Source organism: Aplysia californica, unplaced genomic scaffold (assembly GCF_000002075.1).
Source record: "Aplysia californica isolate F4 #8 unplaced genomic scaffold, AplCal3.0 scaffold00126, whole genome shotgun sequence".
Classification (NCBI taxonomy): Eukaryota; Metazoa; Mollusca; class Gastropoda; order Aplysiida; family Aplysiidae; genus Aplysia; species Aplysia californica.
In genome coordinates this window covers 1,238,049-1,255,259 of record NW_004797396.1, presented here as the reverse complement: position 1 = coordinate 1,255,259, position 17,211 = coordinate 1,238,049, and the positions used below count along the sequence as shown (strand labels likewise).

At 41.3% G+C, this 17,211-nt stretch overlaps 1 protein-coding gene and 1 long non-coding RNA gene across 2 annotated transcripts in view; both read right to left on the bottom strand.

The window, feature by feature from the left end:
- The window catches only part of LOC118477529, a 5,074-nt gene extending 3,151 nt beyond the window's left edge, over positions 1–1,923 (bottom strand). The window contains exon 1 of the long non-coding RNA XR_004858441.1: positions 1,627–1,923. This is a non-coding gene — a long non-coding RNA (uncharacterized LOC118477529). The remainder of the gene's footprint in view (positions 1–1,626) is intronic.
- A 1,140-nt stretch (positions 1,924–3,063) lies between these two features.
- Positions 3,064–13,736, bottom strand: LOC101845683 (BRO1 domain-containing protein BROX; the record flags this gene model as incomplete). Its single annotated transcript, XM_005096328.3, is given in 10 exon segments — positions 3,064–4,479; positions 6,799–6,964; positions 7,556–7,706; positions 8,369–8,450; positions 8,795–8,880; positions 9,341–9,430; positions 10,360–10,468; positions 11,484–11,556; positions 12,562–12,657; positions 13,533–13,736. Coding segments are annotated over 10 exon segments (1,165 nt in total), but the record flags the coding sequence as incomplete, so codon positions are not given.
- Between the last annotated feature and the right edge of the window lie 3,475 nt (positions 13,737–17,211).

Here is a 17,211-nt window from a genome sequence, read left to right as displayed (position 1 = left end):
AAGGAAACATCTAGATCTAGATCTAGACCGATATATCTAGATATATATCTAGAAGTTGGAGGCCGCTTGCTTTCTTTTTCTTCATTATTTTTTTTTTGCCATTATAGTGACATCAGTGAGAATATCGATTTCATTTGTATGGCGATACTGTGTTTTTTATGCACAAACTGCAGGTTACAAATTTTTATTAACTGTAAGTCTAACGTTAACAAACTATCATTGGACAATTTTGAGCGGTAACGAAAGTGAAAGTAGATTTTGATTTTCTCGAAAGAGTCTCAGTATTACACCTACACTTCCGCCTACCGCCCTAGCCGCTTATTTGGGTGAAACGTACTCTCGGACTGGGGAAAGCCGAACGTAATATCACAAATGCGACCGGTAAAATATAAACTCAGTAGCCTTTTCAGATTTGGTTTCGAGGATTTTGTGAATTTTCTCAGGTCTCCGCGATTTTTTTTCTTCAAATTCTTGGGTAATAATTCCCGCAGTCCCCCTGCGTAGAATCCTCATTGGGAACTTACCGATTCTCTCGACCAAGACAGATTTTAGAATGTTTTGCTTCGATACCGATTTTCTTTCTACATTCACAATTCTGTTTTCTAAATAAATGAATAAAATGCACAGATTCTCCAGCGGCAACAAAAATTCAAAGATAGACAGAAAGAAAGAATGAATGAAAGGAAGGAGGAAGATTATCTATCGGGAGTAGACAAATTTTAGCTGATATGCACGTGAAAAACTATTGGATAGTCAAAAACATGGCGGATAATGTCTTTTACAGAACGCTGTTTGATGGAAAAACTGAGGCAGAAAGAGGGTGCATCCTGATTGTAGATGAAATTGAAGGCCAGCATAACGTACAGAGGAAGTGTGATCTTTGCTTATTCTGCAGATGACAAAGGCAAAGCTGCAAAGACCCTGTTCTGCATTATTTTCAAGTGTTGTTGTTTTTTTGGTAGGAAAGAAATTTATGGCTACAGTCACTCCATGTCATGCACTGATGGCAGACTTTCAGTTTGAGTGTGTGAGGGAGGTTATCTTGTCGTTGGAGAAATGTGGTGTCAAAGTTGTGGGGTTGATCAAGGACAACAATAGAATAAATCAGTCGTTCTTCAAAATGTTTCCTCCACCAGACCCCAATGAGCCATGGATTGCCCAATACCCGACAGATTCGGCACGCAAGATGTTTTTGATCTACGATCCTGTTCATCCCATTAAAAACATCCGCAATAACTGGATCACAGAAAAAAACCAAGACTCTGAGCTTTCCGCTACCGGAGGCTCCTAAGCCACTCTGGCCAAGTGGAGTGACTTGGGGGCATTCTTTTGAGCAGTAGAGAGCTCGTTAGTCAAGCTGTCTAAGCTAATGATATCAACTCTTTCCCCATCAAGTTCCGAAAAGCAGAAAGTTTCCTTTGCCCTAAATGTCTTTTGTGATGAAACAAGCGGCACACTGAAGACATCAGGTCACAGCACAGAGTCCTGGAGGTGCTCTAATGTTCCCTCATTTACGCACTCGATTGTGGAATATCAAAACCACTTCCACTTATCGTTTTTATTTTAGCATCAGTTTCTTGCACCGCGGCCTTATCCTGCTGCCGTAGACTTTATTGCGTCCAACACCTCCCCTCAATTCCCAAGGCCTGCAAAGCTCCTACTTTGAATTAATTTTGATTAGGCCTACCGGCCATTCCCCTACTCATGCCGTACTAACATGATGCGAACTCGTACAGGTTCACTGACCGGTCACGATGACGGGCCCGACAATCTAGATCTAGGCCTAGGGTAGGAGAGCCAGCTGTGACTCATTTGGCCGGCGTAGTACAGTGACTGGTTGAGTCGGGTGGCTAGAAGAGAGGTGAGATGGGCTTCTGGACCTAGGTGTGGACAGGTGATAGCTCTATATGATGTACTGCAGAGGAAACCAATGAAGGGGTAAGACTGGAGCCCAAGAGGAAACCGCAGCAGTAGGAGCGATAAATTAAAGTCGCGATAAACAAGCGGCACACTGAAGACATCAGGTCACAGCACAGAGTCCTGGAGGTGCACAGATGTCTTCATTGATCTCGTCGTCAAGCTCTGGAAACTCTTCAACCGCAAGACCCAATTTCAGGAAAAACGCCTCTGTGATCCACATCGCATTGCCATCGACCTGACAGAAAAAGGTGACACAGCCGTAAAACAACCTCTTGCGGTGAGCTGAGATAGCAGAGGCAATGAAACCATCACAGTGGCTGAGAACGCATTGTCTTACAAAGGACATTTCCGAAGCATTTGCGTGGATATGTAGGAGCCTTGCTGCCATGAGCAGATACTTGCTGCAAACGACGGAACCATACAGACACCAGTATGTTTGTTTGGGTTTTTTCCAACAGGATGACCAGGAAAAGCAGTATGGACACTTCAGAAGATCTGCCGGCTGCAACTATTACTTGACTGTTCAAGAAGTGATGCACACCCATGCTATTGACAGGGCAAGGATTTTACTTTAGGCCGACATTGAGCTTGATTACAACATCAGTCATCACAGCTGTGACCTTTGTCAGGAGGAGCTGTCGGAGAGAGGCCTGCTGCTCATCGACGACATGACGGAAGGGAAAGTTACTGTGTCTATTGATGAAAAGCTAGCAATTTTCCATATTGCTGGCTACATTGCTTTTAAGCACAGTGAACTAGCTGGCAACCCATCTGACAATACGCCTGATGTTAGAGTATTTCTGGAGGAAATCAGCCGTGGGGGTCTGACTTATCCATCAGACAAACTTTTCACCCTCACCATCCTGGATTATTACTTCCTGAGAAAGACCACTCAGCCACTTTGCAGAAACAAACTGATTGGAGTCCTAGCTGACTTCCCTCAAATCTTTCAGTTGGATTTGCAATTTCACGAGAAGCCCTCCAGCGGATGGTCAACATTTCCATGAAGCGATACTGCAGCCAATTTAATGAAGAGGACAACAGCTCTCAACAACGTCGAAAGATCGCCAAACTGTCATCAACAACAGCATAGAAACAGGTAAGGGAAAAGAAAATAATCACTAATCTACTTTTTCTTTCTGTCTGTTGCTTTCACTTGTCATGGTGCAACTTACAAGTAAAAAGAACATTTGAATGTCTCCCCCCCGCTCACTCCTACTCTATTTCTGTGAGGAATGTGAGCGTTTGTTCCTGTCTGCCTTACTTTAATCTGATGTTTATGTTTTGCACTTCTCTTGACTTGTAAAAAGTAGGCCTACCGTCACTGACTGTGACATGGTCATCATGATGGTCCAAAACTTATTTTTATGTTTTACGCTTCGATCGGTCTATCTATGCATCTCTGTACCTGTCTATATCTCTGATCTCTCTATGTTTGTTTGGTAAGGACCATTGTAAATTTACACAATTAATTGTTAGAACAATAATATAAATTTGGTGCGATATGTAGGCCTAATATAATTTTTCTATTCAAGAAAGAGAGAGAAAGAAAAGTAGAAATAGAAAGGGAAGGGAGAGAAAGAGAGAGAACGGGGGTGGGGGAGTGAATTTGTCTCAATTCATATTAAATTTCAACATTTTGCAATGAGGCAATTTACTTTGTAAAATTATCCTGTTCAATTGTTGTTTTTAAAAAGTAATAAGTGGAGTTGAGAGAGAGAGAGAAAAGGAAAAAAGAGAAGAGAGAAAGAGAAAAGAGAGAGAGCAAACAGCGAGTGACAACATGGCCTTCACAGTTGTCAGTACTGAGGGGGCGGCGAGCCTGTCAGCCCACACGTGAGGTGTGTTGTTCCTGGGCTGTGTTGCCTGTAATTAGGGCGCCTAGTCCTAACACCATCATGACCTTCACCCTGCTGAACCTACCAAACACATCATGACCTTCACCCCTCTGAACCTACCAAACCCATCATGACCTTCACCCCTCTGAACCTACCAAACCCATCATGACCTTCACCCTGCTGAACCTACCAAACCCCATCATGACCTTCACCCCATCATGACCTTCACCCCTCTGAACCTACCAAACTCATCACGACCTTCACCCTGCTGAACCTACCAAACCCCAACCTGACCATCTCCCTGCTGCATCCACCAAAGCTACCCAGTCAAATCCCCCTAAACATGCAAACCTGTAAAGGCTCACAAAGAGACTGGTAGGAGTAAGTACGGGGAAGGTCAGCGCTGAGTGTTCTATATCTCCCCAGACAAGCCAACCCAGAGACGTTCGTAGACAAACAAAGACGAGGGAGATAACTGCTGAGCAATTCATATCTCCCCAGACAAACCATCCAAAAGACGTCAGAGAGAAAGAAGAATGAGGGAGATAACAGCTGAGTGATACTGGTGAGCAACGAAGGAGCAGAGACGAGCGCGCAGGGTCGTTGAGTACATTCACGAGACCACGCAGCCGCTGTTGTTCTTGGGGTCTTTGTCCGACATGGGCACCTCCTTCTCCTTCACAGACGGGAGAGGTGCAGGCTTCTCATCCTTGTCCTTCGGCTGAAAGAAAAAAAAGAGATTTATAAAATGTGAGCAGATTATGTAGGTACCAGAAACTAAATTTTCAAAGTAGTTGTATGCCAAATTTATCAGTTCCATTTGAAAGGCCTGTATCCACTGAGCATTTTGGTACCATTCTTTAACCTCTCAGTCAATTTTAAAAAGAAAATGGTAGTTGTTTAAAATTTGATCAAATTTGTTAAAGTCAGTCACTGGCTGCAACCCCATGTTTGAAAGACAATAAAAGAGTACCAAGAGCACTAAACATCTCCACATTAACAGAGTACAATCACTATAACAAATATATGGAGCCTAAATTTTTTCAAGACTGTGAGATCATTACAAATCAGTATTTTATCCCTTCAAACACGATGATCTGTCGTTATTTCGACAAAAACACCAAGCGTTGACCCGGCCGGCACCGCACTGGCCCCGCGGCGAGCGAGTCGGCTTATACTGTAGTGTACCCCGCGTGCACACCATTGTAACGAAGAAAAGCTGAATTTTTACAAGGTGCATGGCATTGGTGTTTTATAGCGAAAGAGCAAAGAAACAGCGATCGGAATTACCCCGATTTCACCGATACCACGCGGTTGGAAGGCCGCGAGTACCCGCGAGGCCGTGTTTACGCTACCTAGATTATGAAAATATATTTTTAAAAACCATCAAAGGGAGAGACATCAGCGAAATTGTAAATGTTTTATATATCACAGTAAAAAAAGAAGATCATTTAGGAGACTGTCGCCATGTTTCTGGAGAGAAGAATGGGATGGCATCCATAGACCTATCAGGAGCCCATCAGCATCACTTCCTGTGGCATTAACAACCTGTCACCCTCTAATATGCTTCTATCTCATCACAGTTCTTTCCTCTCATTTCTGCAACGCACATGAAAACAACTTTCAAGCATTGTATTTCCACTACATTTTCATAAATCTCTTCTGTCCCCAAAAAATCACACATTTCACATGACCTACTTTTGCTTTGTTTCTAAGTTTAAGAACAGTAGATTTACATCTTTTTATCAAGAGTATCAGCATAGAATTTAGTAACCCATGCCAATATATCCATTCTTATTCTCCAAATTTCGCTATCAGTTAAACCCGCATCGAACAGAAATTAACAAAACATGTAATCATGTGAAGAATCTGACCCCCAAAAAGTGAATGATTTCATGGACAGGGAAGTTTGGGAGTGAGACAAAATGGCAGACGTAATCTGCTCACATCATGATAGAAATACAAATTTTGATGGGACCAACAGTGAGGAACTGAGGCACCCACAGACCTGTCAGGAAGGCACTGACATCACTTGACACAGAGGAAGAGAGAGACAAAGAGAGGAGCCAGAACGATGCATACTGTCCAGTGTCCGTACATTGTGTAAGATAGACAGTAAAAAAAAGTCTGCATATCACACACACACACACACACACACACACACACACACACACACACACACACACACACACACACACACACACACACACACACACACACACACACACACACACACACACACACACAGAGTCCATGGGCGGTTGGTGGATGCCACTGGTAGCTGCTATTTCTTTTGTATTCCCTCTGTTGTTTTTGTCTATGTCTCTTTTACTTCTTCCCTGCACTTAACCCTAGAAGCGCTCAGCGTTGCACCGGAAGTAACCCGCCAAAAATGCCCCGCCGCCACGGCCGATCAGTTGTAAACATGGGGGTTTGGCGGGGGGGAAAACAGCTGATACCCGAAATGTATACCTGCTACTGAAAAATTACCATTTACGGCTCAACGGATGATAACAAGCATATAAAAGCATATATTTTCTTTAAGCTGATAGAATGAGCCATTAAAAAATGATCAGCGATCAAATAAATACAAACAATGCCGAGAACGCGATAGACTCAACAATTAGTACATCAGCACGGCGAAACAAGTGATAACACATAGCGTGTAGTCGCTCAGCGGGACCGCGTCACTTTATCGATCGATATCTCGGCCAAGAGACGCTCTACGAGGTCAAGATAACTTGCAAAGTCATTGGTCACTATTTATAACTTTGGCCTGTAATTGACTACGTCATTTTCCATATAAGGAACACTGGAATTTTCCATTGAAAAGGGTCAGCGTCTATGCCCTTTATATAGGGCCTGCGCGCTTCCCGGTCGAAGTAGGTCAGCCCTATATATAGGGCGTGCGCGCTTCCCGGGTAGCCCGGCTCACGCCCTTTATATAGGGCCTGCGCGCTTCCAGGGTTAATGAACATGAATGTGCTGATGAGCTTCTTTTCACTGAAACAAACCAACAAACCAACAAAACAGTCCTCACTTTTTCTGCCTGTGGTTTGGGCACGTTTGTCGTGCTGAACTTGCTGTAGACGTCCGCTGACCACAGTTGGTGAAGGGCCGGGGTAGTGAACTCTTCCGGGCTGACCAGGCCATAGGTCGCCTTCAACTCTAGAGCTGGGGGGTCAAAGCTCACCTTCTGGTGGTAACTGGGGGGTCAAAGGTGAAGAAGAATGGTCCAAGGTGAGCAGTTAAAAGTTTGAGAAAAGAAAGTAGCCGAACTATTGTTGAAATATTTAAATGATGAAAGAAGCACACAGCTAGCTACAGCAAATCCTGCGGTTCACAGCAAAGTTTAAAAAAAAGAAAACACCAATGAAAAATTAACTTAACTGATCTGTGTACAAATCCAACACCTCAACATACGTAATAAATACCTAACACTTCACACAAATCCCACACCTCAACATACGTAATAAATACCTAACACTTCACACAAATTCCACACCTCAACATACCTAATAAAAACCTAACACTTGACACAAATCCCACATCTCAACATACCTAATAAAAACCTAACACTTGACACAAATCCCACATCTCAACATACCTAATAAATATCTAACACTTGACACAAATCCCACACCTCAACATACAGAAGTAAATACCTAACACTTGACATAAATCCCACACCTCAACATACAGCAGGAAATACCCGACACTTCACAAAAAGCAGCTCATGAGCACAAGCCCTGTGGACTCTGGGGAGATCCCAAACACTGTATAGCTAACCAACTCACATGAGTCCGTTCTCCCTCTCACATTTCTCCAGCGTGCGCTTCACAATGGGCCCCAACTTGCGGAAAAACAGATGGTTCTGTGGGCGCGCCGTGGTGCCAGCGCCCTTGGTGGAGGCGTACTCCTTACACAGCAGCTCTGACTTGTCGTACACTGTGAGATAAGACACAAGTTGCTGTAGGTGTCGGGAGTTGTTTTTTCACCGAGTTGTCACTGTCGATGTTACTGCTTTTATTGAGTTACCGTTAAAGGTCTAGTTGAGGTCTCCCTTCTCAAATTAAATGAAAATCGTTTTACATGCATGACGTCGTAGCTATGTTGGCCCCACAGAGAATGGAGGCCCTGCATGTGTGTAAGTCAAGTAAGTGCCGAATGGAGACCTCAACAAGACAAATAATGGGTTATTCAAGCTCCAAGAAAAGAACTGGTTTCTCAGTATCAGTTATCAAAAGGATGAACAAATCATTAATACAAACATGTGAAAGCAGTTTTTTTTTCTATTTTACTTGTTAAGATCTATACCTGTCGAGATGTCGAATAACCAACCAAATATGTGCTATGTAGTAAAAGCTGTTGGGTGAAGGTGAGATTGCCACTGGTTGATCCTACTTTTTTTCTTTTTCTCTTGTGTTTTTATTTTTAGGATTTGCTTTTTCCCTTCGAGAAATGACAGTCAGGGAGTCTATATGCTATTCTTTATTCAAACAAGCATAAAAAACCCCACTCTCACTAATCTAACAACATCTGTGAATTGAGAAGTCAAAAGAAAGAGAAGGGGAAGGGGAAGGGGGTGGGGGTGGGGTCTCAATACTTACAGTCCACGCTCTCCTTGAGCCCTCGTATGGCATCCCCACACTTGTCCTGGTTCAGAAGACTTTCGCCATTGTAGCTGTGTGCCTGTAAGAAAACCAGTTAGACACCCAGTTTAGTTTTTAAAGCATCATCAACACCGTTAGGTCACTTGACCCCTCCAAAGCCACAATGACATATCTGGCACATCATGGAAGTGCACAATTGTCCAAAAGCTTGACGTATCAGGGAATGCATGAGGCATTGTATTCAAAGGGTTTGCACCACACAAACAAAATATGGACAGCATAAACACAGTAAAAAGAAAAGAGAGCAGACCACATTAGCTAAATTCAGAGAAGCATGAAGACACAGATGCCAAACAACTCCACAGCACTCATGACCAAAATAAATTAAACATGAAAAATCAGAATAGCAAATCAGACACTCACACATGATAAGTAAAACTTTGCCTTCAGTTGAAAGTACTTGCGCCACTTCCCTACATCCTTCTGGTCGAGGCTGGCTAGGGCATCATCTGCAGAGGTCATAAAGGGGAGACATTTAATCTACACAACACAGAGCAATTATATGAAAGAATGGCAACTCTTCGGCAGTCATTCAAAGCCAATGAAAGACCATGCTCCACTTTTTAGAGAAAGGAGATGTTGATAAAAAGACCTCTTTAATTACTGTATGCAAGTAATGGGAAATGCAATATCCAGTCGACTACAAAGTGTATTTTCTCAGGTCTGAAGCTCACGCACAGCTTCTCTGTTTGGACAATAAAATATTTCTAATAAGGCTCTGGTACAGCATTCAGTTTCTCTTGAATGCTGTACCAGAGCCTTAATAGAAATATTTTTTTGTTCCAACAGAGTAAATTGAACTGCTTAATTCCATTTTGTTATTACCCAAGAACCCGCCTTCCAAAGGATCATTATAATAGGGGGTTGGAATCTTGCCAAAACAAAACATTCTGTGTGATAAGGTCTTACCTCCACGTTGGTACATCTCTGAGGTTTCATATGCCAGAGCAGCAATCAAACCTACTGCATGCTTCAGCTCTATAGCTCGCGCCAGCGTGACTGAAACAAACAAACATCTGATTTAGTTTTTTAGTTTTAAGTCAACTAGCACAAGTCATAGCCTATAGTGTCTTCTGCTGATGTTGTGATCAGAATATCCCTCAAATTTTCTTTTATTAATATTTACCCCAAGAATGAAAAGAATCATTAATACGACTTACTAAGAGAGAACATATACGAAGGAAAAAAAAATGCAACATAAAAAAACACCCAAAACTATTGCCTTTTCTGAGCTACGTTATTAAAAACTTGAAAAGAATAATAAACAATAACAAACACAACAACAAAAAGCCAGAACCCAAAAACAATTTCCTTCTCTAAACTTAGTAATTTCAAGACTGGTAAGGTGAACAGAGTGGCATAATGCTGTCTAGTAAAATCATTTGTTTGTAGAATCAGAAAATCACAGCAAAACCAACCCCCTCCCTTTTCTTTTTTTTTTTTAGTTTAGTTTTAATAGAGGGTTTTGCGGCGCTCGCAACTGCATATAAAGTCATATGAGCGCCAGAAGATTAGAGGTGTTACAAGAGAGTAACAAACATAAAATAGAAGAAGGGGAGACAAGGATGATAGATGTTTGATAGGAAAGAAGAAGCAAACCACACCAGAGCACCCGCCAAACACCCACCCTCCCTTTTCCCATCCTTTTCTCATAAATGGCTACTTAAAACGACACAAGACTATTGTGAAAGAGGGGCATGAAGAAAGGATGAGGGGCAGAGGAGCCAGGGAAAGACAAAGAGTAACTTGGATGGACAACATTAAAACATGGACTGGCCTGGATATGGCAGAATATGCAACAGCAGCTTGCGACCATGAAGGATAGAGGGTCTTTACATGTCAACCTCTGAGTCAGGGTTGACACCTCCAGCTTTTTTTCTCTCATAAAAGAACAAAAGGCAATCTGGTACAACATGGGGTGTACTCACTCTCCTGAGCCTCGGCCGTGCACTGTTGGATGTACGCGTCCAGTATCCGACTGTCGCTGTCCTGGGCTCCTTCCGCCGGGACATCCAGTAACTTGCCTCGTAACTCGTCCTGGTCAAAGACAACAGTTAACTCACAGGTCATGGGCACAGTCTTTTGGCATTAATAAATTAAACCAACCTACTTTGTTAATACACGCATTATGGAACAGTACTAAAACAACAGTCAACAGCAGAGCAAATTCTAGAATATGACAAAGCCAGTTCTACATCACAAGTTTATCTTTCGATAAGGCAGTACAGATGTACACAAAAATGACTCCCTCAGCATGACAAACGTAGTGTCAAGTACACAACCTTTTCGGGCCATCCAAGCCAAAATGAAGTAGAAATAACTGACTTGCCTACTGTGGTCACAGTCAAAGGGAACCATGTCAATATAGGGATGTTTATTGAACAATGGGAACAAGCAAAACAAGTTATCCAAGTAAAGAGAAGCACATGGAAGGGCCAGTTTATGGTAGGAAAAAGAAAGATTGATAGAAACAGCATAGGGAGGGTAAAAAACTAAAACCCACCAGAGGGCTTTCCAACCAGCTATAGGCTAGACAGAGAGACAGAGACATCATACAGTGAAGAAGGAGGATGTACTTGTACCAGTGGTACTCTTTGCTGACCCGTAACAGACAGACAGGAACAATAAAGGGATAATATAGAAGGAAGACAAACCATTGGCACCCTCTATAATATGTGAGGCGTGTTGACAAAATGAGTTACTTCTCGCTATCCACAAATGGAGATAATAGCGAAAAAATCGACACTATGGTCAAATTTGTAGATTTTCTATTGATTCCATATTCTTTAACTACAACCCGTCTTTTGATATTCCATACTTATAAATTGTAAAAACTTCACCTATAAGCATCATGTATCTATTTCCATGAAGCTTGAATCGGAGAAGTAACTCATTTCGTCAGCACGCTTCACATATGAATAACAAACTGATCTAGACATAGGTCATCCTCTCAGAACTATTTCGTCAAAAGTGAACTTTATAGTCAAGTGTTGTTTGGACAAAATAGTTCTGAGGGGGTGATATATTTGTAAGAGGTTTGTTCCTTCTCTACCTTACAAAACTTGAACATCCCTGCCGCTGTTCTCAAACACTTGTGGATTTCTTTGGCCTCTTCCATATCCGGGCTGGGGAGCAAAAATGATAAAGAGTTGTTTGAGTGAAGGAAAAGCCCATCAACACGACTATAAAGGTCATTTAGTGCAGAGAAAAGTCAGAAACGGAGACAGAAACTAAAGACAAAGATAAGACAAAGTACTTACCAGAGTGGTGCCCTCCAACCATCCATGATAACGACTCGAAAGAACAAAAATACAGGGCAGGGAATTACTGTGATATTCTGTCGAGAAACCTTCACACAAATTCCGATGGTCATTCTGAGACATGACAGTATTTAGAAAGAATCCAAGAGAAGACTTTCATTATTTTAAGTGCAGAAAATAAATTTAAGCTGAAGGAACAAACTAATGAGGAATTTCAAGGAGGGCCAATCTCCAATACCAGACAGAAAGACCTTGGTGCTCAGAGTGTGTCAAACAGAACACAAAAACAACCATAAGAATACCACAAAATGATACAACAGTTTCGAAAGAGATGGTATTTAAAAGTCAACATTTTTTTATAAAGTCCACATTTAAGGCTAAATTGTCCAGGGACAATATTCTGGTAAAAACATTTAACTTTGCTAAATAGCTCGCAAAACCAGATTAACACAAGCACCATTTGTATAGAAAATATTGAAAGCATAAATCTTGATCAGTAACTTGTACCACTCACATCTTTTGCAGCAAGATGAAGAGCCAAATCATTAGTATTAATTACATCGTAGACACTGAAAAACTCTTAGGAGAAGGAAGAAAAGCATCTTGACTCACACACAAACCTACACTCATCTGTAAATCAATGAGCCACAACCATAGCTAACAACACATTTGTCTCAATGTGGGGTGTGCGTGTGGGGAGGGGAGGGGGGTAAAAAAAGTAAAATGAAGTAAATGTCTACAGTGCAAAGACAAAACCGTGAAATTACAATGGCAAACAAACCCAAGGGCCTCTCACACTAACTTACAAAAAAAGCATATGGCCAAAAAAAAACCCCCCCAAAAATTGTATAAATGTAAACCCATACTCACGTGTCTTTAGCAGCAAGTTTGGCAGCATGTTTTGAAAACCACAACGCTACATTGAAGAGCATACAGAAGCACTCAAACATAGTATCTGTGCATTCCCTGAAAAACAGGTAAGAAACTCAACGTCAGAATTTACGGAGATGTCACCAACAAGAAACACAAACTCCCTCTGACTATCATTTCCTTATCCATTGTATAACAACACAAGAAATTACTTCTAAAACTTTCCAATGTCCATTCTATCTAAAACAACTTCTAGCCCTAAATGTTCAAATAATAAAAGTAAATGTGGATGTGTTTATATACATTACATAGGTACAGTTTCTCCTTCTCACAACACTTAAAGTTTAAACTTACTCCATGGAGAGGCAAAAGCTACCACTGTGGCACATTTCAAATGAATGTTGAGCCAAAAAACTTTTTAAAATTGCCCAATTTCTTCAATTCCACTAGTTTGACGAGCGCCTGATTTCCCAATGATGTCACACAAAGGTAAACTAATCCTTGTCACAAGTTGTCAGACTGGTCCGGTGAGTAGTCAAGAAACGTCACAGAAGACCTTCAACTGAACCAGTTGTCATACCAATCTAGCGGTAGACCCTCAACTAAACTAGAAGCATCGTGGTAGACCCTCAACTAAACTAGCACCCAATTTTCCATGTTTTCCATGTTGTCTTGTCCTCAACATCAATCTGAGAATCCTCATCATGGCATTGTAAAAATCACCACACATTTACGGAGAAAGATTCCCCAACATGATATACCTTCTTTCACTTACAAAGGAATATTTCTCTTCAGAAAGGTGGTCAGCTATACATATCATATCCCATTTCACTTTTATATATATATTGGAACATTCCCCAATAGAAGAGGAGCACTATTTCTATTACAAATGTACACCTCTTTTTTCTTATGAATGAACATTCCCTACAGAGAGGTGGTCGGAGTATACACATACTCATTTCTTCACTTACGTGGGAATATTCCCCAACAGAGAATTGGTCCACTTGAACTTAATCAGTTTTTGTAGCTTGTTTTCTGGCTCTTTGGGGTCCATGGGTATACACATTCCCTGAAGGAGACTCAAATAGTCTGTGCAAGCTTTCCCCACTGTCTCCTGACTGTGGTTTGGATCTGTCAGCAAATCGAGAAGCTTCCCTCGAAGCATTCGCAGATCGCTAGATAAAAAATTATAATGTTTGAGTTTACAGTAAAAAAAAAAGTCTCTATAGATAACTATTGTCATTTTAAGCATTATGAGAGTAAGACAAGATATAAAATAAAATACAGAAATATGAAATAAAAAGACAGAAAAGTTAAAAAGTAAGACCAACTAAACATCTTCACTCAACCGATGTACCAATATGTCATTTAAGTGTACCATGTTTTGGGACTAATACCTTAACTGAGAAAGTAAATCTTTCCTACTTAGCTAGCTTCTATGTTAACTCTTGTCCTGAGTCTTGTGCCGACATACCAATCTTATCAGCAACCTATTACGTCGGACATTCCCGGTGGGCACGGGGTCACTCAGCGTGTACTGTTGGTGTACAGTGAGCGGCACTGGAAACGTGTGTTTTTGCCGTGAATACCGTGGAAGTGTGTTTATCGAACATAACGCTTTCTATTTATAAAGTGTTATGAACACATGAGTAACCCCCTCTCATAAAAGCTGATAAGACATTATGAGTAGTTATGTCCATTCAAAATAACCTTTTTAGATGCTCTTGTCGTTATGAATGATCTGGGGTTCGAAAAGGGATAAATAAATCAATTTCCAAATGTTTGCCCTCAAATTGTTCTTTTTACCTGTACAATGGTATTCAAAACTATCAAAGAAGCTTATTTTTATCAGGTAATATCATTTCATACAAAATCAAGCTCATTTGAAAGATTTTGTATAGAGAAAAATGGAAGTCTTGTTTCCTGGCTATACATTCGAGTTCCTCAGGTCTAAGTGGGTCAATTTGTTCTAATGTCATCGGACGAACATCTAGAGCTACCAACTTGGGGTGTTTTGAATGAGACGTATGCCTCAGTTACGAACCGAAGCAGGCAGTTCTTAAAGTAGGCCACACACGCACACAAACTCAAGCAGACTGATGCACACACACTTGAGCAGCAGGAATACAGGACCCTGTCATTACACAGATGATGCTCGGTGTGCGTGCACTGAGCCAGGGCCGGACTGACACGGGACCAGAATGAAGGCAAGGTGCCGAAACAGGTTTATTGGGGAACATGAACCAAGTTTCCGTAGGACCAGGGTTGAGAAGACTGAGAGATGGATGAAAGATGTCCAAATCCAAAAAAGACTGAATATTGGCAGATACTGCTGTTATATACAAGTGCCCACCGGCTTTAATCAACCACTGTCCCACATCCATTTTCTCATCCAAGTGCGGCTGAACAGCAAAGAATAAGTGTAGAAACCTACTGTACCAAGAGTCAAAGTCAAAGGGACCTACCAACAGCATGTAACTTCTTGGAGACAGAACATTTTCACTCCTAACCAAAGCCCTGTACTACTAGCATCACAAAAGCTGTGACATCACAACTTACATAAAAGAGTAACAGAAGCAAGTTGATATATGATGGTTTGTCGAAAAAGAAAAGAGAGGAAAGGAGGGGATGTTTTCCGTACAGAATGTCAAGTTTCATACTGTGAAAAAATGCCAGCTCTATTCGGACTCGAGTCCAAATTATAATGGGTTTTATCTATTCGGACTCGGGTTCGTAAAAAATGTTTTATTTATTCAGACTCAGCTTCTAAAAGAGTTATGTGGGAGTAAGGAGGTTACATAACATAACTGTCGTCGGGGGATTTTATGTAAAACCAGCAGAAATAGAACTAGAATTACCTACTAGGACTGTGTAATTGCGTCAAAAGTCAAAAGACTGAACTGTCATTTCCCAATGGCAGTGTCTAAGTACACGGTACTTTCCACAACCATTACAGCATCATCATTACTTCCACCACCATTTGTCTTTCCACATGTTTAATCTAATTTTTGTTGTGAGTTATAGTTTTTCTGTAATCTTTTTTTTTTAATCACATTGCACAAAATGGGCAGCCATGGTCTCTTCCCAACACCTCTTCCCCCAGCAAGCCGAGGATGTGTGATCACCATGCGCAGTCTCATTGGTCGACATAATTAACTTTGACCCCAGCAAGGTCAACTTAACTTGGTTATTGTTCTGTTCTGCTGTTCATACTAATGATGCAGGGAGGGCCAGTTTAGATTATAGATCTAGTAACTGAATATTAAAGCTCACGTCTCGATTGTTATCATTATAATCAAAAAAATTTTCATGAATGCTGGAAATATTTAGGAACAAGGGTCCGAAGTCGGAACAGACATCGTGCTGGACTAAATTCAGAGTCCGAATATAATTTTGCGTCTATTCGGACTCGAGTTCGGATAGTCACTTCGGCTAAAAAAATTATGTCTTTGACAGAAAACATGCATTCAAATAAGCTCACACTGTTTGCAGTTCCTATTGCTGCTAATCAATAAATCTGAGATAGGCAGGCTGGAGGAGCTTTTTTACACTTCCTGGCAAACAAACATACTTATGGCATTATGGGTGAGTTATATTAACTCTTACAACTGAGATGCTAATCTTATTAGCAACCGATTACGTCGGACGTTCCAGGCAGACCGCCAGGGTCACTCAGTGAGTACTGCTGGTGTACAGCGAGCAAGCCTGGAAACGTGTGTTTCGCTTTGAATACCGTGGGAGTGTGTTAATCGATGATGAAAATAACACTCTACCTTTTACAGCTTTCTATTTATAAAATGTTACGAACACATGAATGAATAACCCCCTCTCATAAATTAATAAGACATTACGAGTAGTTACGCCCATTCGAATAACCTTTTTAGACGCTCTTGTTGTTATGAATGATCTGGGGTTCAAAAGGGGATAATACAGGTCAATTTCCGAATGTTTTGCACTCAAATTGTTTTACCTACAATGGTATTCAAAACTGTCAAACAAGCTTACTTTTTATTACGTAGTATCATTTCATACAAAATCAAGTCCATTTTAAAGATTGTGTATAGAAAAATGGAAGTCTTGTTTCCTGACTATCCTTTCAAGCTCCTCAATTCTAAGGGGGGTCAAATTGTTCTTTAAATTTCATTGGACGACCATCTAGAGAGCTACCAACTTGGCGTGTTTTGAATGAGACGTATGCCTCGGTTACGAACCAACGCAGGCGGTTATAGTATAGAAGTAGGCCACAAACGTACACAAACTCTGAAAGCAGACTGACGCACACACACTTGAGCTGCGTGAATGCGGGTCCGATGCAGGACTCGAATGGAACAGAGATGATGCTCAGCGCGCGTGCGCTGAGTCAGGGGCCGAACTGACACGGAACCGGAACGAAGGCAAGGTGCCGAAGTAGGCTTATCGGACGACATAAACGCATCCCCTGCAAGACTAGGGTTAATTTATACTTGATCTAGAATCTAGATATAGACCAACCCGACAGGTAGAAAGTCTCAGTGACAGTCTCAGGACAGGATCAGTCTTATGAAATATAAATTTCATATATGGCGGAAAACACAGCAGAGGGCAAAATGGCACTTTCTGTATTCTGAACAATTTTTCTCAGAAATGGAACTGTGTGTGTGTATCTTTAGT